General features: G+C 50.0%; 1 protein-coding gene across 4 annotated transcripts in view; it reads right to left on the bottom strand.

The window, feature by feature from the left end:
• Positions 1 to 1,951: 1,951 nt before the first annotated feature.
• The window catches only part of Rasa3 (RAS p21 protein activator 3), a 91,533-nt gene continuing 71,368 nt past the window's right edge, over positions 1,952 to 22,116 (bottom strand). For all 4 annotated transcript variants that reach the window (XM_090341838.1, XM_090341839.1, XM_090341840.1 and 1 more), the window contains 14 exons: positions 21,698 to 21,846; positions 20,665 to 20,779; positions 20,057 to 20,131; positions 19,091 to 19,214; positions 17,373 to 17,479; positions 17,018 to 17,095; positions 16,139 to 16,216; positions 15,244 to 15,317; positions 12,293 to 12,399; positions 11,881 to 11,963; positions 10,010 to 10,218; positions 8,825 to 8,928; positions 4,777 to 4,960; positions 1,952 to 3,414 (listed from right to left, as the gene is read on the bottom strand). In XM_090341838.1, the coding sequence (XP_090197964.1) occupies positions 3,339 to 3,414; positions 4,777 to 4,960; positions 8,825 to 8,928; positions 10,010 to 10,218; positions 11,881 to 11,963; positions 12,293 to 12,399; positions 15,244 to 15,317; positions 16,139 to 16,216; positions 17,018 to 17,095; positions 17,373 to 17,479; positions 19,091 to 19,214; positions 20,057 to 20,131; positions 20,665 to 20,779; positions 21,698 to 21,846 (1,563 nt within the window). In that variant the 3' untranslated portion in view covers positions 1,952 to 3,338. The remainder of the gene's footprint in view (positions 3,415 to 4,776; positions 4,961 to 8,824; positions 8,929 to 10,009; positions 10,219 to 11,880; positions 11,964 to 12,292; positions 12,400 to 15,243; positions 15,318 to 16,138; positions 16,217 to 17,017; positions 17,096 to 17,372; positions 17,480 to 19,090; positions 19,215 to 20,056; positions 20,132 to 20,664; positions 20,780 to 21,697; positions 21,847 to 22,116) is intronic.

Below are 22,116 nucleotides of genomic sequence, written 5' to 3'. Positions count from 1 at the left end.
TGGAGATAGCTTTCCCTCTTCAGAGACAAGCAGGCCCTACAGAACAAGGGGACGCACTGCTTGCTAGGGTCTTCAGAATCACCGGAAGGCTTGCACACCCTGGAGTATCACCCTGCTTTTCTTTCTTTCGTTCTTTGTTTCTTTCTTCCTTCCTTCCTTCTTTTTTTTTTTTTTTTTTTTTTGTGAGTCATGGGGCTTGAACTCTGGGCCTGGGCGCTGTCCCTGAGCTCTTCAGCTAGAGGCTACTGCCCTACTCTTAAGCCAAGCCCCACTTCCCATTTTCTAGAGGTTATGGAAGATGTGTCTAGTACCACCCTACCTCCATTGGGCTGCCTTACCAGGATCCTGGCTCCTTCCCTTTTGACCTGCTCCCTTGTTAAACTCCCTGTTTACTAGGCCTGCTAACCTGTGAGCCCCATTAACCAGGCACACTCCAGAGTCCAGTGTAACTAGGCCTGCACCTTTATATATATGCTGAGTGTAAACTAAATCTCCTGCTGCAGTGTAAAGCGAGTATGAACTTGTGATGCTTCAGTGTGAGCTGAGTATTATCCCCATATGCTGCCTGTGTCCTGATTAACTTATCTTCTTCAAGGAGCGCTCAATGCTATCTGTGCATGCTTCAGTGTGAGCTGAGTGTCAACTAGGCCTGTGACAGTGAGTCCAATGCTAATGAGGCCTGCTGATATGTGGGCTGAGTGTTAACTAGGCTGGCCCTCCTCCTCTCACTGCTAACTTCATTTGCTCCAGTGAATTCTCTGGCCCTGGGGCTGCCAGAGCTTTCACAGATGCTCAGGCCTAAGTGACTTGAGCGGCTCAGGCAGGTATCCGTGGGCAGTAAAGCTATTTGCCACTCACCTCCTCACTGGAACGGCAGACCAGGAGTGGGTGTGACCTTCCCTGCCCTTCTTGATGGCCTTCTGTGGATGGAGGCAGCGGTGGACCACAGTGGTGAACCAGGGTCCCACTCCAGCCTCATCTTACCTGGTGCAGCCTCGCTGCTTGAGTCCTTTTCCTTGGCATGCTCCTAGAAATGTTTACTTTAATGTTAAAAACCAAACCCCAGGCTTCCTCCTATTGAAGGTAGCTCTAGACAGAATTACAAAAGAAAAGAAAAAAAAAACAGTGTAAACCAGATGGAAGACATTATGAAGCTGAGAGGCACTATGGAAGATACTAAAGAACCTGAAGGAGGGCCAGGAGTGTGGCCTAGTGGTGGAGTGCTTGCCTAGCATGCACAAAGCCCTGGGTTCTATTCCTCAGTACTACATACACAGAAAAAGCCAGAAGTGGTGCTGTGGCTCAAGTGGTAGAGCTCGAGCTTTGAGAAAACTCAAGGATAGCACCCAGGCTCTGAGTTCAAGCCCCAGGATTAAAAAAAAAAAAAAAAAAAGAAAAGAAAAAAGAAACAGAAGGAAATGGGAGGTGTTTTGGTTTGAACATGATGCCTCTGCCCAAAAGTCCCTCCACCTTCCCTGCCCGGACATGCATGTCCTACCTTGGGCAGCTGCTGCTTTCTGCTGTCGTGACCTTAGCCCATCTCATCCCTGGGCATGGTGGAGTGGTGTGGTTTGTCTTCCTTTCCTTCTCTGAACCATCCCCAGCTGCAGAGGTACTTCCAGCAGCACCTGCCAACACAGCTCTGAGGGCATTGTGGGGCTGGGCTCTTTCCCAGAGCCCTCAGGTAAACACTACCTATCATCAGAGACCTTATCTGTCATAAATGTCAGTGACAGCTTTCAGAAATGTCATCTGTCAGTACGGGACTATCCAGTATCAGAGAGATGCTACCTGTCACCTAAGAGATGATGTCACCTGTAAGACGGAGGTCATTTGTTACCATAGTGCAGCCACCCACATTTCTACCTGTGCCCTCATGGCAAAGGGCACAACCCATTCCCTCCTGTGCAATTCAGAGCAGGCCCTCTAGAAAACCAATCCAGTCCTCACAAAGAATAAAACATCTGTTTTAATTGGCCAGTAAAATACATCGCAAATCATTAGTATTTTATAAACAGAAACCTTAAGTTACAAATCCATGTTAAAAATTGCAGTTCAATGCAGCAAAGAGCTATGTATCCCCAAGTGTGTCTTCTGCACTTCCTTCCACTGCTGCAGCGATGACAAGTACTGCTATGATATGCTCTCTAGAGCAAGAGTCTGGACTGTATCTCCAAACAGAAGCAGAGAAAGTGGCACCAGGGTGAGTGTCATGCACTTTGGCAGCACCTTCCAAGGGCCTGCGTCCTCCACCCCACGGGGATACTGTTTGAGACGAGGTTCCAGCAGCAGCATGTGATTAAGCTGAAGTGATCAGCCTTGTTCTATTTCAGGACTCTCTCACCCAAATAAAAAGTGACCCCCGCCATTGCCCTGACCAGCCTCCTGGGGCTCAGCAATGTAGGTGGACACAGCTTCAAACCCAGAATTCCCCTCCCTCTGGGGACCTGCAGTTGGCTGGAGAGACACACCATTCCCTTATCTGTATTTGTTCTGCGAAGCATCTCCTTTAATGAGTACATTAGAGAACTAATTAAAAAGTCCTTTAAAAATATTACAAAAATCAGCCTGAAATATGAACATTTCTAGTTTAAAAAAACCCTCCCAAATCTCCATTATGGTGGCTAGCATATGAATTCTACTTTTAAAGACACTGTGTGCTCCAGCTGGGGGTTAATGGTCACCTAGAGAAGACTAGGCCTGCTCTCCCACCTAGGGACTCTGCAGAAAGGACTTTATGTCCCTGAAGACCAAATTTGTACTTCTCTGACATTTTGTGCATCCATGCCATAAAACTGACCCTTCAGCCAAAACAAAACCAACACACGCTGAGTAGTGAGGCTACCTGCTCATGGCAGAGAAAGCAGGCTTGAAAAATACTCTTCTTCATGTCCCGAATATTTAAGACAGGGCTAGTGATGGAAGGCTACATAGGTGCAGGTCAGACCAAGGGGCAATAGCAGGAGACAGAAGTACACACACTGCAGAGTGCATAGTGCTTTGACTGGACCAGAGGTATCCGCCAAGGAGGGGCTAGGCAGGGTTATGGGAAAGTCTGTGCTTCCCCATCAGCCATGCAGCTCTGGATCCCCATGAAACCAAAGTCAGTGAAAAGATAAATGACCACAGATTCCTGAACGGCTCAGACAGCCTGCCTCGGCAGATGAGTAAAGTGAGTGGGGTGCAGGTCCCAGCATGGCTCCGCAGGGTAAGGGCTTGTTCGGCTCACAGACATGCCCACGGGGGCCTGCATGAATGGACACATGAGGAGTTCCTCTGTCCTCTCTTCTGTGTTCCCAATGTCGTGGGTTTCCTGAAGCATCTGGGGGCACTGGAGACTAAATGGAATGGGTGGAGACCTCAGACTGCTGCCTGATGTAGTTCTGGAAGCTCTTGTCTCCAATGGGGTGCTCCCTGGAAAAGGAAGAGAGCGCGTCACCCCAACACCTGCCGTGTCCACATGTGCTTCAGAGCGTACTTTTACTTCTTTGTAAGTGTGGAAGATGTGCATCACTAAATATGGAAACTGTGATGTTTTTTTTTAAAGAACTAATCACAAAGCCTCTATATAAGAATCCGTGACACCTGTGATCTATCACGTGCACAATGACACACAGCACACTGCGCGTATGCGTGCACATGCATGTGCATGATGCACACATACATAAACGTGTATACGCTGTAAGCCATGGGTTGCAGCCATGCATAAAAAATGTGTGCAAGTGTTGAAATACATGCGTATGCAAATGTGTGGCTGTGTGTGAGGTGCAGGGCCCACACATTTACAGGAGGCGCACTCCCTGTGTGTGCTGCTGGGCACTCGGCACTGAGCACGCTGGCTGGTGCATCACAGCACCACTCTGCTTGCTGTTTTGGGACTAGAAGGCTGACCAATGTTTACCGTCACAACCCAAGATTTTACAAGGTAAATCTAGGTTCCCTAGTCAGAGGCTGTCCAGAGGATAAGGCGTGATGCTGTGCTGGCTAGGAGCCACAAACAGGCAGTGTTGCTCAGGGGCCCAGTCCTATGATGGCAAGATGCGGCTGGGACGCAGGCCTGTCTGCTCCTGAGCCCCACCACATCCTTCCATGGACCAGTGTAGTAGACATGCAGACTTTGGGACTCCTTGGGGCTTGCTTGCAAAGGTCTTCCTAAGGCTGTGCTATTGCCCTGTCATGGGTACATGCTAGAGGGGGCCAAGATCGTGCCACCCCCTGACTTGGGACCGGGGGCTGTTCTAGTCTTCTCCGTAAAAATCCACCGTAACTTCCCCCACTCTTCCACCTGTGGAGGCCAATCTGCCCAAGATCACAGTCTAGAGGTGGCAGTGGCTTGGAATGCCTCTACCTTGCTCGAGCCCTGATCTTTGCACACCCTGCATTTCTCTCTCACAGGATAAATGTGCAGCAGTCCAGAGCTGGCCTTGTGTTTGGCACCTTGGGTAGTCTGAGGAAAATGGCAAAAACACGAGACACCAACACTGGGCCTGAGATACCAGGGCTGCTGGGAGCCCAGAAGCAGTGGACACGGGGGAGGGGGATCACCTCCCTGGACACCGGCTGGTGAAGTGAGCTGCTTGGTCTGAAGGGGAGCGCAAGGCCTAACCGTGACAACCATAGAACACCATCAGCCCGTGGCTAGTTTCACTGAGCATCCTCCTCCTCCTCCTCCTCCGGTGCTTACTCACCTATGACGGAAGGCCTGGGGGCCTGGCCCCAGAGGGAACAGCCTACGACATACCCTGCTCCCACAGCCCTCAGTACCACGGCACTCACTGGCTGCCGTATCTCGTCTTCTTGAACTTGTCCCTCCGGTACTGGGCATGCTCCTGCTCCAGGGTTCCCACCCCAGCGATGACCTGCCTCAGTGTCTTGTAGGTCTCCTGGGGGTCATCGATGATGAAGGTGGAATACTCCTCCTGCTCGGGGCCGTCGTACACGGACTTGCTCCCGCAGGCCTCTGCAACACAAGGGGAGCGTCAGTGTGCCAATGTCTTAGCCCTGTCTCTGGTCATCAGTACAGCAAACCCACGCGTTCCCCACATCAGACACTTCCTGGAAAGGCAGATCATCCATCCACGGCCGTTCTGTGCAGATAGAAATAGGAGCTACTCTATTGGCAAGTCCTGCCCAGGTGGAATTTGGGGGTGGTTTGGCGAGGTGGACAGCCAGAGCCCACCAACCAACCTCCTGAGGGCCTAGTGGCCCCAAGCCTCAGTCTCTCCTCCAGCTGGCTGGCTGTCTCATAGGTGACTCATACGTTGGTCTGGAACTGAGAGAGAATATTCTACACTTAGAAATGTTAGGCTGGGCTAGCTTGAGGGCCATGATGACCCCAAGGGGGACAACCATCTAGCCTACATAGGCCAAAACTTGACATTCTTACCCACCTAACCTTGGATACAGTCATGGCCAGGACATACTGGCTCTGGGAACAGAAGGTCAGACACACAGCCTAGCAGTGTCCAAAGACCTCTGTCACTACCACTATGCTGTGGCCTCTCACCACTCACAGAGTCTGTTCAGCATGTCAGGAGCCTCCCATAACCTGTACTTAAACACTTAATGAAAGCCAAAGGCCTCTATCACCATCCCCAGACACCGACCTGGGTCCCACCTCGGCTGTCGGAAACTGCTCAGGGGACCCCGTCATGCGCCACCTCGGCTCCAGTACCCAGGCCTTGCAATGCTGAACGTCTGTTGTAAACTGAACATTTCACCCCCAATTCATACATTGAAATCTTAACTTCCAAGGTGCTGAAGTTGAGAGGCAGTTGGGTAATTAGTAGAGACTAGAAGGATCCTGCCTGCCCTTTGCACATTTTAAGAATAGTATGAGAACTCTGCAATCCAGGAGACCTCCCCAGGGTCAGGGATGCTTGTTCTGGTCCCGGATGTCCCAGCCTCCAGGACTGTGAAAAAAAGCATCTTTGTTGTTATAACCATGAACGCCAGTGTAAAGCACTTTGCTGTGGCAACACAAACCAACTAAGGCAGAAATGGGTGCCAAGAAGTAGGCAGCTGCTGTAAGAGTGGCATAAGGATAGGAAAGCAGCTTTGGAAGTGACACAGTGTGGGAAGAGCCTGGAGGGGCAGGCTAGAAAAAGCCCATGTTTTAAAGAGAACAGACTTGGTGATAGAGGCCCCAGTGAGGACAGGAACAGGGGTAGGGGGCTCTGGTGAGGACAGATGGCAGGAGAGGAACTTCCAATGTTCCTGGAGAAGAGCGTTGGTACCAATATGGACAGCAAGGGCTTTTCTGTTGAGGTCTTACACAGAAGTGAGGACTGGTTCTCAGTTGAGAAAAGGTAGTCCTTGTTGGACTGAATGGCAAAGGTGTACATTCTGTTCTATGAAGGGCAGAACTTGCTAGTGAGGATATGTAGCTGACTCTTAAGCCAAGGGCTAGAGAAGCAACATAGTTCCTCTTGGCTGCTAACATCAATGTAGGAGGAGATGTACCTATCAGTCTTCCCACCCATTTGTCCAGCCCTCTACTAATCACCCACTCACTTATTTGTCTATCCAACTTTTCTTCTCTCCCCATCTATCTATCCATCTACCCACCTACCCATCCATCCGTCCATGCACCCATCCAGTCAATAGATGCTAGCACTTTTTCTGTGTCATGCCTTGGGGTAAATAAACTTGCTCTTCAGAGTTTGGGAGGGGAGTAAAATCAAAGGTGGCTGTAATTTGAGGTGATGGAAATAAACCCAGGCTCTTGGGATGGGGAGGGAAAGGAGTTCCTGGGAAGGGAATGCACCAGTCACAGCTCTGTGCTGTAGGCCGTGCAGAGGCTGGGAGGGAGCCGGCTGAGCTCTAGTTGACCTCATCCCTCGCTAGACCTTCATGATGGTCTTAAGCTCTCCCCCTGATTTGGTCAGGACTGGTCACACCCTCTTTGCACCCCAAGGTCTCTTGTAGCCTCAAGCTCTGGCTGCCTGGCATCCTGGAACTTTAGAACCATGAACTGTGTGGCATGCTTGTTGGAGGAAAAGATGCGAACGGCCTGTCATTGTGCACATGTGTGTCCTATGTACCCACATAAACATGTGTTGGGTTCAAGAGCACACACTGACAGGCACAGTTGCCTTGCATTGTCCATGCATATGCCTAGTGCCTATGCATTTCCTGGGCCAGTAAACTGTGGCTGGGCAGGGCCTATGGCTGGGCTTACATGTGCGCAGAGGCAGTGGCCATGCAAGGCGTATAAACTGACAGCCACAGCACGTGGGTGCTTCTAGGTTAGAGCAGAATTAGAAGACACCTAATAGGCTCCTTTCAGGAACAGGTGTGGTTCACTGGTCTCCAGGGCTTTCTGTCTGCCCCTCCCGACTCAGACCTTCAACTTGGCTCTTGTGCTTCTGACCTTTGCCCTCTGCCTTGGGGGCTCTAATTTTGTAAAGCAGTGAATCATCAGAGACCAAAGAGCTGCACCAATATCTGAAACAAGTAGTGTGCTTAGCGCAGCTGAGCACGTGGCACACTCACACAGTATACGCACAAGCATCCACACTAACCCATGTTCACAGCACAACACACACACGTCCTCATGTACGCCTGTTCACATATGTGCCTATAATCACGCACATACCTAGTCATTCAGATGCACCTGCATACCTACCTACACATATGCACATGTGCCCCAATACACAATGTTCCCACACCGCATGTGCTGACACACACACCACACATGTCCACATGCATGCTCATGCATGCATCCACACCGGCAAAGTACTCCTATAGTCACATGCTCAGATGCTGCACACTGACACACTTGTCCATCTTCCCACACAACACACCCACCACCACACGTTCATATGCATGAATAATGTCTGCATACCCATGCACATGTGCATCTGCCTAGTCACACACCTGTGGCCACACATGAACACATGTACCCACATCATGCTCACTTACATGTGTCCACGAGTGCACACTCACATTTGCCTACAGGATTGCATGTATTCACAAATGTTCTCATACATGTGCCCACACAAGCACATACATGTACACACACAGGATACACACGATACATTCACACAAGTGCCAGCGCATCCAAGTGTGTCCGATATGTGCACGTAAATAAATTTCCACATACTTGAACTCCCATATAATTCATGCTCAACATACATGCTTACAATCACTCAAGTGTCCATACACAAACACACATTCATACACATACATGTCTACGTGTGTACACACTCAAGAGTCTCGCATGCACCATGCAAAGCATGCTCACATACATGCTCAGTCTCACGCACACACACACACACACTCTTATCTGCTCCAACGAAATGTACATGCATGCACACAGGAATATTATGATTCGTGTGTACATCCACACATGCTCATGAGATACATACATGCCCACCCACTCATTTTTATACCCCTCCCACATATACACATCCACGATATACCCACATGCGTGTACATGCATGCATGGACAAATGCACACACCTGCATAACCATACCGATACATGTCTACACATACATGTACAGTCACATGTCTCTATAAAACTAGAAAATCCTATCTAGTTGTATAAAAAGTTATTAAGAATACACTCTTTCAAAGAATTTGGCAGCTCAGAGATTGAATTGAATTCCATCTAGAAATCATCAATATAACATGTTGTCAAACTACTTCTTCCCCAGTGGGTGCCTAGCCTGTATGAAGAAGCTCCCTACCTTTCAGAGGCATAACGTTATGGCCCCTACAGGGGCCTCGGGGCTCGAAGACTTGGGCAGTATCTTTACAAGGTCCTGTGTCCCAGGGCCTTTCTAGAAACCATGGGTTGTAGTTCTCTGTGGGTGCACTCACCCTGCATTTTCTCTAGCTTGCTCATATACAGGTTGAAGAGGGAATAGATACGTTCTGTCTCTCGGTCTCCATCAATGTCCAGTTGGATGTTTGCAGGGAGGCCACTGTCCAAATACAGCAAGAACAGAAAGATAAAAACATTTAATTATTCAATACTTTTAATTATGTTGTTTAAAAGAGAATCACTGAAGAGACAAAGTGGAAAGACCTGATTTAAAACCCAACCCCAAGCTGCATGCCAGTGGCTCACTCCTATAATCTTAGCTACTCATGGTTCAAAGGCAGCCCAGGCAGACTAAACTGTAATTAACTAGCAAAAAGCCAGAAGAGGAGGTACAATTTCAGTGAAAGAACACCAGGTGTGAATGTGGAAAAATCTGTAGGCATAGATCACTGACGAGTTGGCTGTCCCAGAGGACAAGACATGGTTTCTGTCCACTCCTTAAGGACAGCTTCTGTGCTGGGCTGAGGACAAAGGGGTCCTTGACCCACTCCTAGGAGGGTCTTGGGAGCCTGACAGGTGGAGGTTTCTTAAGCTTTGGCTTCTGTGACTAAGGCGGTGGGTACAAAAGCACCTCCTCAGGCTTCTGACAAAGTTTGAAAGCTGAATAACAAACACACACTGTCAACACACATGAGGGTATCAACATTGCTTGTTACATACACAAGTCACATGAGGTCTAACAAGGGCACCACCAAACCCCAGGGGCTTGGACACCTGGGTCACCTTCTAGGACTAGTAGAAATGATGAAATCTCAATAACTGTACCAAGCTTGGCTGGTAACAGGGCCAGGAAGGCAACAGTTGCCTCAATCCTGAGGAAGGGAGGATCAAAGCAGCACAGGTGAAGAAACCAGGTGTCTGTGAGCAGATGGCACCCAAGTACAGGTGCAATGTGCCTAGGGTCTTCTTAGAAGCAACAGCCTTTGCCCTGGGTTGTCCCTGGCATTGAGCCCCTTCCTCCCTACCATCTCCAAGGAGAGCTATGCTCTCAAAGGACCTGCTAGCCTATGCACAGCTTTGGAGAGAGCCTGACCCTGAGGTCTCCTAGGTAGGGCTACTTACAAAACAGCAGCACTCCTGGACTACAGTTCAGTATCCATATAGCTCCTTGGCTGAACTTCGCTTACAGCGCATAATCTGGATGCCTGTACCTGGCTGACAGGGTCTGAAGGGGCACCTACCCAGTACAGGGGGTGCAGCCGGTGGCTGTTTCGGAGGAAGCCCGACAGCATAGCCAGTGGCCATTCAGGTAGGCAGATGGGTGGAAGACAGTGAGGCGCTTCTGGTTACACTGGCTCACTTTGGTGAGGGTGTCGATCCAGTCCTTGGCCTCCACACAGTTGTTGGCCTGAATGTATAATGCGCGCTCCGGCTGGATCACCTGGAACATCTGGATACACAGCATGGGCTCAGGGGACCACAGGGACTTCTGGCTGGACTAAGAGTCCAGCAGGCACCAGGTCATCACTGATACCTTCAGAGGGGCTTCATGGAGTTCTGAAGCTGAGGCAGGACTGACACTGGCTTGAGGCTCTGCAGCTCACAGCACAGGAGAGGCGGCCATGGGTGCTAAGGGTTTATGCACCCTTAAACCGAGGGCTGAGAGGGATGGGGGGGTGGTAAAAGGCACGGGGGCAGTCTCAGGGTTGGGCTGGCCAGGGAACTTCCTATCCTACACTTCACAGGTTCCTACCAACATGGTCAGGAGGTTCTAACTTCATCTGAGCTCTTAGAGACGGCCACTGGTGTTAGTAAGGTGTAGCTTAGTTCTGAGTTTTCTTGTTTAAGTGGCCAGCATGCCCACATTCAGCCACAGAGCCTGGGCACAAGAAACTCTCACCAGATAGCAGCTCTCCCCGCCCCAGAACACCCAGATTCCTCCTCACACCAGGTATCACTTCCTCACTTCCTCACACAGCCTCTGCCATTTGTTGTTCATTCAGCAAATGCTGCTGAGGGCCACATACTGTCCTATGTCTTGAGGACAATGTGGATCAGAGCCTTTGTCCTGATGAACTTCCAGACAGCAGGAAGACAAAAGTGAACAGAAAGTACAGGTGGCTGTGCAGGAGCAAAATCCTAATGGGGTTTGAGGGGGGGAAAAAAGTCCTGTAGTCAAGCTCCTATGGAGAATTAAAGGTTAAGTGGGTAGAAAATGGAAAGTAGGTGATGGAAGGTGCCCCAGGCAGGAGACAGTGAGTAGGCATAAGGTCCTGGGGCCAGAGTGGTAAAGTAATTCCAAAGAAGCAGGCCAGGCTGCACTAGGCTGGCCTAGTGGAAGTCAGAGCCCTAGAAGAACACAAGTTGCACTGTCTCAAGAATCAGAGGGGTAGCCAGGAATTAGGACTTCAATAGTAACCCTCTATAAAAGGCTGAGACTTCCTGGTGGATTTGAGGAGCCCAGACTCCAGCTCCCCAGGGGAACACCTGGACCTCACCTGTAAGGCCCAGGGCATAGACTCTGTGTGTCCTAAAACAGCCCAGCAGGCCTCCAAACTCCCAAACTCACAAGGCCCAGAGAGAGGGGTAGAACAGTTACAGGCTGGAAACAAAGCAATACCATGCACCTGTGCTTGTTGAAGAACAGGGCTCTGCTGGGGTGTCTGCAATGCATAGACTTGGGTGGGGTAGGTGGACATTCACCTGGCCAGAGGGTAGGGGTGGGTCAGCAGTACCATGGGTCTAAAAAGAACACCCTTACACAGACATCACATGCTGGGGTCATGGAGGAGCTTGCTAGCTCAAGCCAAGGGGACAGAATGGGAAGTAGATAAAAAGAGCCAGGACCCACACTCTGATCCTATGAGTCTCAGTAAGTTCAGAACTACACCAAACTGGAAAACCTTTGAGGAAGGATTCTGACTTCAGAAAGCTGCTAGGGAGGTCCCAGGAAGTTGGGCCTGGCCTACGGCCTGGGCAGGTATGAGGCTTAGATGGACAAAAGCCCAGACATTCAAATTTGGAGGTGCAGGTTGGTTGGAGGGTGACCGTCATAGCTCAGGTAGACCAGAGTGTGAGGACAGGTGCCCAGAACAAGCTGGGCAGTACTCACATTTTTCATTCTGAAAGACTCCTCCTCCAGCCGTTCCACAGCCAGGATGCTCTCGATAGGGATGCTGCACAGAGGCTGGTCTCCTGCAGCAGAGAGGGCGTGAGAAGCTGCATGTGGCTGCAAGTCGCCCTGTGTACTAGGCTCTCCACAGCATGGGCCCTCACTACCACTGGCCCAAGAGGTGTACATCCTGACTCCATGGGGAACTCATTTCCTAAAGACAGTCTTCCTCATTCATGAAAGGCAGAGGGGACATGCCTGTCCCCTGGTCCCTGTGGCTGCAGCTGGCCTGAGATGAGCACCTGGGGACACACAAACACCCCGTCTAGTGTTCTTCAGAAAGCAGAGCATCCCCATAGGCGGGACTGGACTCTTGACCCTCTGAGTGAGGCAGCACAGGAGGCCTTCTTACCTTTGCTTTTCTGGTAGGTGAATTCATGGTTTGTCAGGCGAAACCATCTCTTCTTAAAGTTCTTCATCCCAAAGCGTTTTCTTCCTTGGGCCCTCTTAATCATGAACCTGCCAGGAAGGGCACACGGCACTACATCATTGGCTCAGGGTGCAAAGCCCTCTCTTCCTGCCCCAGAGGCAAGAGTGCAGTACTTCTCTTTTGTACTTGTAATCCTAGGGTGGGGATGTTGTTTTGTTTTCTAATGACAAGAGAAAACCTGAAGGGCACAGGGTCTGCTTGGAGAAGTGTGGGCTCCTAGAGGTGCCACCCTTAAACTACCAGGGACTGGCGTGGCCTTTGGCACATCTCCAGTATCTGCCTTGCCCCAGTCACCAGCAGCACACTCTAGAAAACACCAGTAGACACACTCAAGAGGTTGTGGCAGCCCCAACACACAGGACATGAAAAGTTTGTGCTAGGAACTTGGGAGATGGGCAGGAGGCCAGGGATACAGGATGACATGGTACAGCTTGAGGGGAAGGAAGACAGGAAATAAGGATGCAGCCTGCTTGTAGCTTCCGTCACGTTCCAAGAACATGGCATACCCTTTTGTCCAACCCACCCGGGCTGCTGCTCAGGGGATCAAAACTACTCCTGAAACTCCATGGACAACAAACCTTCAGTTCTTCATCCCTAGTGTAAATCTTTAATCAGATCTGGGATGTTGAATAGAAACAGAAAGAGAGAGAAAGGGGGGAAAAACCCACAAGCAATAGAAAGCAGGAGTCAGGTAGAAGGAAACAGAAAAGCAAGGCTGCAGATGAACGTTCTGCTGAGAGGAATGTGGATGTGGGAAACCATACTAGAACTGGAAGGAAGGCTGTAGAAGCAAGGGAGCCTCACAACGCAGGGTGAAGAACATCTCTGCCCACACTCCCAGGGCCCCAGAGGAAGCCGAGTAGCAACCCAGCCACTGGTGGAGACAAAGGTGAGGTGGACTTAGCTCAAAGCCAGTACAAGAAAAAGCCACATGTCCTCCCACATACGGGCAGCCCTGAGGGCTGCAAGATCTGGGTCAAGAGCCCAGCCTGCAGACATTATCTTCAAAAGTCAGAAAATACTTCTTAAACAGATTCTGGATCTCGTGACAACAGAACTAGTAGGTGTAGAGTCTTACAAATGTTTTGACTGTAGGATTTCTTGGAAAAACAAATCTCTTACAGCTGTGCATACATTAGGTTTTGTAAATTCTGTGTATGCTGTAAACTGCATTGCTGAACTCCTGAGTGTAGGGTTACAGGTAGCGAACTTGGAGCTTTCTAGAAAAGGGATTCGTGAGGACTCATCCGATCAAGATGAGGCTCAGACCGAGTCACTCACTCACTAATAACTTGTTTCTGTCATTACAGGAGGTAAGCGTGGCTGTTGCTGGTGCAGAGCACCTTTGGCTGCAAATGAGGCATTTGATTCCATGGTCTCATGAATGGCTGAACCTGGCACATAGGCTGAGCTCGCAGGGCCAGCTCTCTGTCTGGATCTTTCCAAGTGTGGGTGTATCTTGGTGCATATGTTCCTCTACAAACATCAGCAGCTTGAGTAAATCTGGAAGATCAGGTAGGGTGTGGTGATCCCTCAGAGCCAAGATGCCCCTGCAGGTTGCCTCCCTGAGCTGATCATAGTTGGGGATATAGATGGGAGGGAGAGGAAGAATCAGCAGCTCAAGAGTGTAAATGACCAGGACTTCAGAAGGAGTGGCATTGGTACCATCACTTGGAAAACGAGGAGACTCTCGGCTGTGTTGGCAGAGGTCCGGAAGGGACCACAGTCCCCTGGGCTAGCCAGTCATTCTGCAAAGTATCATTGCACCTATGGCCACAAGTCCTTCTACTCGACGGTTAAGACATGTTTGTGGTTAAAAGTAGGCTATTTGAGGTGCCAATGAACATGACTGTAGGCCTAGCTACTGATCTCTGAGGAATACAGTTTGAAGCCAACCTATGCAGGAAAGTCTGTGAACCTCTTGTCTCCAATTAAGCTGGCTTAATTGGGAGAGTGCTGGCCTTGTGCACATAAACTCAAGGACAGGACCTAGGCCCCAAGTTCAAGCCCCAGGACTGGCATGCACACACGCGCACCGCTCTCTCTCTCTGTCTCTCTCTGTCTCTGTCTCTCTCTCTCTGTCTCTCTCTCTCTGTCTCTCTCTCTGTCTCTCTGTCTGTCTGTCTGTCTCTCTGTCTCTGTCTCTGTGTCTGTCTGTCTGTCTGTCTGTCTGTCTGTCTGTCTCTCTCTCTCTCTCTCTCTCTCTCTCTCCAGTGTTGAGCCAGGATGGCCCAATAGGGCCCTATAGGAAGTGGAGTAGACTGCTGGAAGATGGGAGCTAGGGCATTGGGCAGGACTGGCAGCTCACTGGGTAGAACAAACAGGGGCAGATGCATGCTGATGTGCCCAGAGGAAGGACACTGAGTGGTCACAGAGCAGGGGATGCTCACCAACAAGACCACCCAGGTTCGGTGGAAGACCTCAGGATAGCAGGAACCTGGGTGTGGTCCCCACTGCCACCAAGCCTCTGACCCTGGTTTGCTGACAGAACAGGAGGTGGAGGGCAGGTGGTCAACCCCCACCATAAGCTGTTTCGGTGCTCTCCCACCCCAGCTTTTCTCCACTCTGCAAAATCCACAGCCAGCAGATAGCCACCAAGGCAGACTATGCTTCTTGCAATGGAGTTCTGGTGAGAAATGGACGAAGGATGCTAAACTTCTCCCATTTCCACGGCCAATGGCCAGCAAAGGGTCTAGGCTGCCCCTATCCTGGGAGCCATGTGCTCTGACCATGCCAGAACTCAGGAGCATGCAGCTGCACGTCAGTGGACTGGCAGCCCTAGCCCTCCACCTGTTCCTGGGCTGGCAGAACCTGTTGTTCCCATCACGTCACTCCCCTACGGCCTCCCCCATCCAGCAGGGCTTGCTGCTTACCCTTCTTTAAGCAGGATTGGCTGCTCAATGCTCTTGGGGTCCCTTCTCCCCGAAGATGAAATCAAGTCCAAGAACTGAAATGGGAAATGGCCAGACTGTTAGGTGGGAAGCATACAGGTCCCTTTGTTTTGACAGAACTCGGATGTACATACCTCATCTCTGACACTGTGGGGAGAACTTGGGGACCTGGGTCTTGTGAGAGCTGTAATCTGAAGTCCTTATCTCTACCCTAGCAGTCCACCCAAGCCCAGCCCCACAAGATCTCTATCCCCCAGGGTCTCTTGAGTGGCTGACAGTGCCAGCCAGAACTTTATAAGGAGCCCAGAGTGACCTCTACTGGTGTAGGCAAAGTCAGGAGGGAAGGGAATGGATCCCACCGGCACTCCAGGGTCAAAGCTGCTCCTTTCTTGGGCTCCCTGGCTTGACCCAGAACTATTCCACTCTAATCTTGAGACTTCTTTGGATCCTTCCATCAGTTAAAGGCTGCTCTGAACCATAATCCCCTCCTTCTCTTCACTGCCCAGTGCCTTTCTGATTTCTGAGAGAAATAATGGAGACTGTTTCTGATCAGAAGAGAAAAACAAAGCTTAGGATCAGAATCTCTCCCCATGCACATCCTGATGCGGGCTGCAGAGGGGGTGTTTTGGACAACATTTGGGTGGGGACATAACACACAGAACAGTAGTGGTGCTAGGACAGGAGCAGCACACGTAGGCCTTAGCCACAGAGAACTGAGGAGGAGAAGGCCTCCAGACACTGACTCCAAAAGGAGCCACATCCCAGAGGCACAAACAGTGCTGGGACCAGAGAAGCTGTCTAACGATACAAATGAGGTGAGGAAGTCCTGGGGTGAGGGGTAGGAGGAGAATGTTTACACTAACGGTCTCATACTTACATTTTTTACAGCATCAGCATACTTCTGCTCATTGAAGAATTCGTAAAACGTTGCCATATATGACTCTTTAAAACTTGCCTAAAATGAAACAAGTCACACATGATGGACAGCTATACCTGAAAGTGCCAGAGTACAGGGTAAGACTCACGCAGTTCATAGCCAATGAGGAGCATCAGGCCTATCCCAGATGCCTCCGTCTGAGCTTCCTGAGTCCTACACACTAAACAAGTTCAGACACGGAAGTGCCTGAGAACATGTGTTAGAGCACTTTGGTACAAAGGACCCGACATGTCCCTGTATGTCACCAACATCTGGACTCCAGATTTACAGAATCCTAAACAGCCTGCAGATGTTTGCTAGGGTCTGGGGCCATGAGCCAGGACACAACTGACACAGGGCCGTGGGAGTGGGTGGTAGGGTAGTGCCTCTGGGGACCTCCTGGCCTACACCACCAAATGAGTTGCATGATAGTGAAAAGGAAATGAAGATTCATCACCAAAGCACAGTAAGTAGCAACTGCACACAGATGAACTGTTGGCTGCCTTCTGGCAACTATAGGAATAGCCTGGGATGCTCAAGGTCAAGGAGCCCTCCATAGCTGGCTGTGGTAAGGGTTTCCTGGAGCAAAGTAAGCTTAGGACAATTCTGAAGAGATATGGCCAGGACCCTACCACAGGAAGCAACAAGACCTGTGCTCTCCCAGGGCAGAAGCACCTGGGAGATGCTGAAATGCTCTGTTTCTGTAGCTAGCTGGTTTATCCTTAATAGTATGCTGAATACACACCATCTCCTACATGTGAAGTACTTCATTTAGTGTTTCTGAAGAGATATATAAAAATCAGTGTTACTAAAAAAAGAAAACAGTGAGAACAGACTTACTGACTTGGATTTAGACAAGCTGCCAAGAGTCTGGATTGTTTTTGATATAAGTGTTAGGGTTCTGGATGTCTGTGGATCCTACAAGATGAGCAAAAAGAAAAAAAAAAGAAAAAGAAAAAGAAAAGATTAGTACAATAATCTAGCTGTCAGAGCAGAAAGGCTGCTGAACAAAAGCAAATAGAGGGAAGTAGCACTATGGCTCAAGTGGTACAGCAGTAGCCTTGAGCTGAAGAGCTCAGGCCCAGAGTTCAACCCCATGATTGACCAAAACACAAAACAACACAAAAACAAACAGAGAAGGGTCAGGCTGGAATGTTTAGGACTGGCTAGCTGCCTTACAGAGTGGTTCACTTACCGTGTGGTGAGGTGTTAGCTGGAAGAGGTTTGGTGACAAAATAGCAGGAGCAAAGAATCTTAGGAAGATGAAGCTACTCACAGCAGTGTATCTCACATCCAGGTCATCTATAAGTAGATTAGTTTCCATCAGGAATTGTAGTGCCAATGTGTGAGAGCTCCCAACCTTACCTTGCTGCTCCTTAGGCCTCATGGGGAATCAGGGTTCTGGTTTTACCTCCTCCCCCTCCCTCCCCCTCAGTGTCTCTTTCTTTCTTTGTCTCTGTCTCTGTCTCTCTCTCTCTCCATCTGTTTTCCATGGTTTTATTTCTCTATACATACCTATAGTTCTTCTTGTGTCTCTATATTTTTCTTTTATATCTATAACAGTATTTCTCTATCTCTCTTTCCTCATTTTTTAAAAACTTCTTTAGAGGCACTGAAGTTTAAAAGCAGGCTTTGTCCTTGCTAGGCAGGTATTATACTGTTTTAACCATGTCTCTAGCCATTTTTGCTTTTTTGCTATTTCTTTGTTGCTGCTGTCGTTTTGGTGCCAGTACTGATGTACTGATGGCTGAGCACAGTCCCTGAGCTTTTTTACATCCAATTGTTTGGTGATTAATTAAAAATGAAAAGTCTCATGGATTTTCCTGCCTAGACTGGCAATTCTCAAATCTCCTGAGTAGATATGATTTCAAACATGAACCATCAGTGCCCAGCTTGCTCTGGTTATCTGAGACAAGAGTGTCTCTTCATACCTAGGCTTTCTTGATCTATATCCCTATTTTAAGCTTCCCTCCATAAATGAAATGACAGGCACATGCTACCATGCCTAGACTCTATGCTAAGATTAGGGTCTCAAGAACTTTTTGCACTGGCCAGTCTTCCACAACCTTTTCTGCCTCAGTTTCCAGAGAACCTAGAAGGGAGGTATGAGCTGCTAGCCATCGACCTTCACATCATTATTGTCACAGAGTACCTAGAAGGGAGGTACGAGCTTGTCCCAGCAGGGTACACTGCCTCGTAGTTTGAGCTGCAGACCTCTGGGTCTGTCTGGAAATTCGTTATTGAGTGGCCTGGAGTAAGATGACTGTTTTATTATTTGTTTTCTCCCAGTATTTTCCTAGGGAACTGCTTCCATGACCCTCTGTAGTGATCTTCTATGCTTGTGGATCCAGGGCTCTGGGGATAGGGGACAGGGCTGTCCTGGGGCTGGCAGATTCCCATCAACCCATAGAGCCTGCTCTGCCTGAGATGTGACTCTAGCTTGAGTGAGGTGATCAAACGTGTGCCCTGCTTGAGTGATGTCTGTATGGGGGGTAGGAATAGAGGTCCCAGAAGTCTGTGTGCAGTGAAGTCCTGGACATCAGGAAACCCACGAGGGGGGACCCTTGCACCCCTAGGAACCAGCATGCCCAAGAAGGTTCCCAAGGGGGATGCTGAGGTCACAGGAAGCCCTCCTTTCTTAGTCTCCCCAAAACTGGAGTCACTTGGTAAGGGAAAGGTTCCCTTCGAAAGGAAAGGTCTGTCAAAATGGCTCTTTTTGACAAGCATGGTACAAAACTCATAATCCTGTAGGGCAGTGCACAAGAGGGACTTTCAGGGAAACAGGCCCATACGAGGGGACTGATTTTTCTTCCATGAAACCAGCAACTCCAGAGCAGGGTGGTACCCTAGGTAGTCAGGTGGCTGTCTGCCAGCTCAGGCCCTGGGAAGGGTACAGGAGGGTGGGGGGCTCACCTTGGAAGCGCTTGGCAGCCGCCTCCCTCAAGGAAAAAAAGATGTCACACATGACGGTGGGGCAGCTCACCCCAGACTTGGTGATGACAGTGAAGATACGGTCCACGTACTGCCGAAGGCTCTCCTGAAATGGTTGTATGGTTGGTCTGAAGTCTCCCTGGGGCCACAGCAGGACCAGCTCCATGCCCAGGAAGTGGGGGGTCAAAGCATGAGCAAAGGTAAACCTCCACGAAATTTGTAAACAACCTCTTTTTATACGTGCATGAACAGGGCTGGCAATGTGGCTTGGTGGTAGAGTGCTTGCCTACCAGGCATGAAGCCCCGGGTTTGATTCCTCAGTATCACATACACAGAAAAAGCTGGAGTGATACTATGGTTCAAGTGGTATAGAGTGCTAGCCTTAAGCAAAATAAGAAGCTCAGACACAGTGCCCAGGACCAGAAAAAAATAAAAATAAAAGAAGTACTGAAATAATCATTCCCTTGGTGGAAAATGGGTCCCTCTTGTCCTTGACAGCAGAGTGGACGGAAGTCTACTTCTGAGGGTTAGAATCTGCCTTTCTGTTTAAAAGCATGACCCATGTGGAGCCTGACAGTATGAAGATAACACAGGAAGAGGTGAAAATGATAGTCATGCCGTTGTGAAAAATGGAGCCCAACTCTAGAGCAGCCAGAATGTCTGGTTTGGGGAAGTGTGTGTGTGTGTGTGTGTGTGTGTGTGTGTGTGTGTGTGTGTGTGTGTGTGTTTTCCCCAGAAGGAAACTGCAAGGTGCACTGGCCAAGCCTTGAGAGGACGGCAGAAACTGATGGAACTAGGAGGTGAGTGAGAACACAAGGCCAAGGGTGAGGGAAGCAACTTGGTGCCCAGTGGCCTCCCCCTTGCCCCTGCCCCCTGGGATCTTGGAACAGTATCCTCGTGACTACTGGTAGAATCCAGCCGGAAATTAGCTTTGAGACGTAGCCTCACCATGTTGTTCTCAAGGTTTTCACCATCTCGCAACTTGACAGGGTCAATTTCACAGGACTTGTGGCTCTGGCATATCTGGAAGATATGAATGAAGATGGCATTGCACACAGTGCAGAAGCAAAGCCTTGGGGCTCTTGAGAGGGCTGGCTTGCCTGAAGTGGCGGCCACAGTAGGCCCTGTCCAGCCACAGGCACAGCATATGTTCCAGGTCCAGCTTAGACTTCTGAAGTCTAAGGCAGGCCTTACATCATATAGCCTCATGCAACACAATGCGGCAAGAGAGAGCTGGTCACCTCTTTCCAGATGAAGGAGAGGAACTCAAAAAATGCAGGCATAAGCCAGAGGGTACAGCACTCCACCAGGCAGCGAGCTTAGAAAAGGGTCCCTGGGAAGATCAGAGCTCTCTTGAATGTCCCTCTATCTTGGGCAAAGTAAGGATTTTCTTGAGTATTTTTTAAGTTTGAGAAAGTAAGAAAGGTTTTAGAGTTCACGCAGAATATTCCCTCTATAAATCCAGTAAGGTGAGGGCTGTACCGAGGAACCTTTGCCCACTTCCCACATCTGTCTCATACAGCACCCCAGCCGCCGGTGGTGACAGGCTGCCTTACCTCCTCTATGGTAGACTTCAAGGTGACGTGCAGGTAGTGCATGCCTGCCAATTTCATCGTCTCATCTATGCACTTGGATGTCAGTGAGTTTCCTCGGAAGATTGTGTTGGGGTCTCTGGAAAATACCATGAGGGAAAAAGTATTTGTCTCCTACAGACACTGAGCCTTCCCAGAGTGTCCACATATCAGGTTGAATACAAGTCTCCAGTACTTCCAGTCTCCCGAGCACCTACGCATCAGGTGGAATGTGAGTCCAGTTCATCTTAAGCAGAACCCAAGGTCCAGGACTTGCTGTGAAATAACCCAGTCCCAACAGTGTGCCGTGAGGCAGTGTGTGCCGTGAGACGGTCCCAGATGTCTCTGCCCTCTGCAGGGTGTTTTTGCAACAAATTAGGCTTCTTCACACCAAAGCCTCAAGCAAGAGAAACAGTTTCCCCTTGTGCAGGTCACTGAGGAAGTTTCACTCATGACTTCCTGACCAGCAGCCATCCCAGGACAACCTCACGTCTAGAGGAAGCAGCACCCACCACGTACCTTTGCTGCAGAGATGTGGGCTCTGGAGTTTTCTAGTCCCTAAGCCCCAGAGCCTGATCCCTTTCCATATTTCTCCTCTGATCTCCTGAGAAAGGGTGCTTTCTGAAAGAACCCTAACTGCATCTATGCAAAGACAGCGGGAATCTATTGGGCTCCTGGAGAGTCCCATCATTTCCCATCAACCTATGGTTTTGGAGGGAAACATGGCCCCTTGACAACCCCTATCCTGAGGCCCAGTTCCCCGAGTGGGAGAGGGCAGCAGGAGGAGGAGGAGGAGGAGGAGGAGGAGGAGGAGGAGGAGGAGGAGGAGGAGGAGGGGGAGCCGGCGGCATCACAGGATGAGACACAGACAGACACAGGGGAAGAGGGCTGTGAAGAATGTGTATTTGAGACACAGGGCCCAGCATGGAGGAAGGGTGAGGGTTAATGGCAGGAGACAGGTCCAGTGGAAGGGGCACAGTTGGATGGGAAGGATCAAGTGTGTGGGGGGCATACTCACTGGGTCCTCTTCACCTCAGCGCTGGCAATGGCACTGATGAAGGGCACCACCTTGCCATAATGCAGCAGCAGCCGCACCAGTGGAATGGCCGCCTCTTGCTTCTCTCTGCACACCTCACCCAGAATGTGAGCCGCTGAGGCTGAGACGGGCTGGGCAAAGGATGGTGTAAAGGGTGAGAGCTTCGGGGTACTACCTAGAGAGCTCGGGCCACCCCACTCCACCGCGGGTGGGTCAGTGTTGGGTGGGACACAGCAGGGCTACCTGCCAACTATGCTAAACTCTCCATAGCTCTCTGCTAAGACAGGGAAATACCACTTCATAAAAGGCTACACCAAGACTGCCAACATGTGCCCCATCTACCCTTGCCTTAGGTGGGGCTTTTGTTTCCTTCCGCCAACCCCAAAATCCTGGGGCACCAG

This window comes from Megascapheus bottae, chromosome 11 (genome assembly GCF_031878675.1).
Source record: "Megascapheus bottae isolate mThoBot1 chromosome 11, mThoBot2.hap1, whole genome shotgun sequence".
Classification (NCBI taxonomy): domain Eukaryota; kingdom Metazoa; phylum Chordata; class Mammalia; order Rodentia; family Geomyidae; genus Megascapheus; species Megascapheus bottae.
Note: the sequence above shows the minus strand (reverse complement) of the source record. Positions and strands in the feature narration are given on the sequence as shown.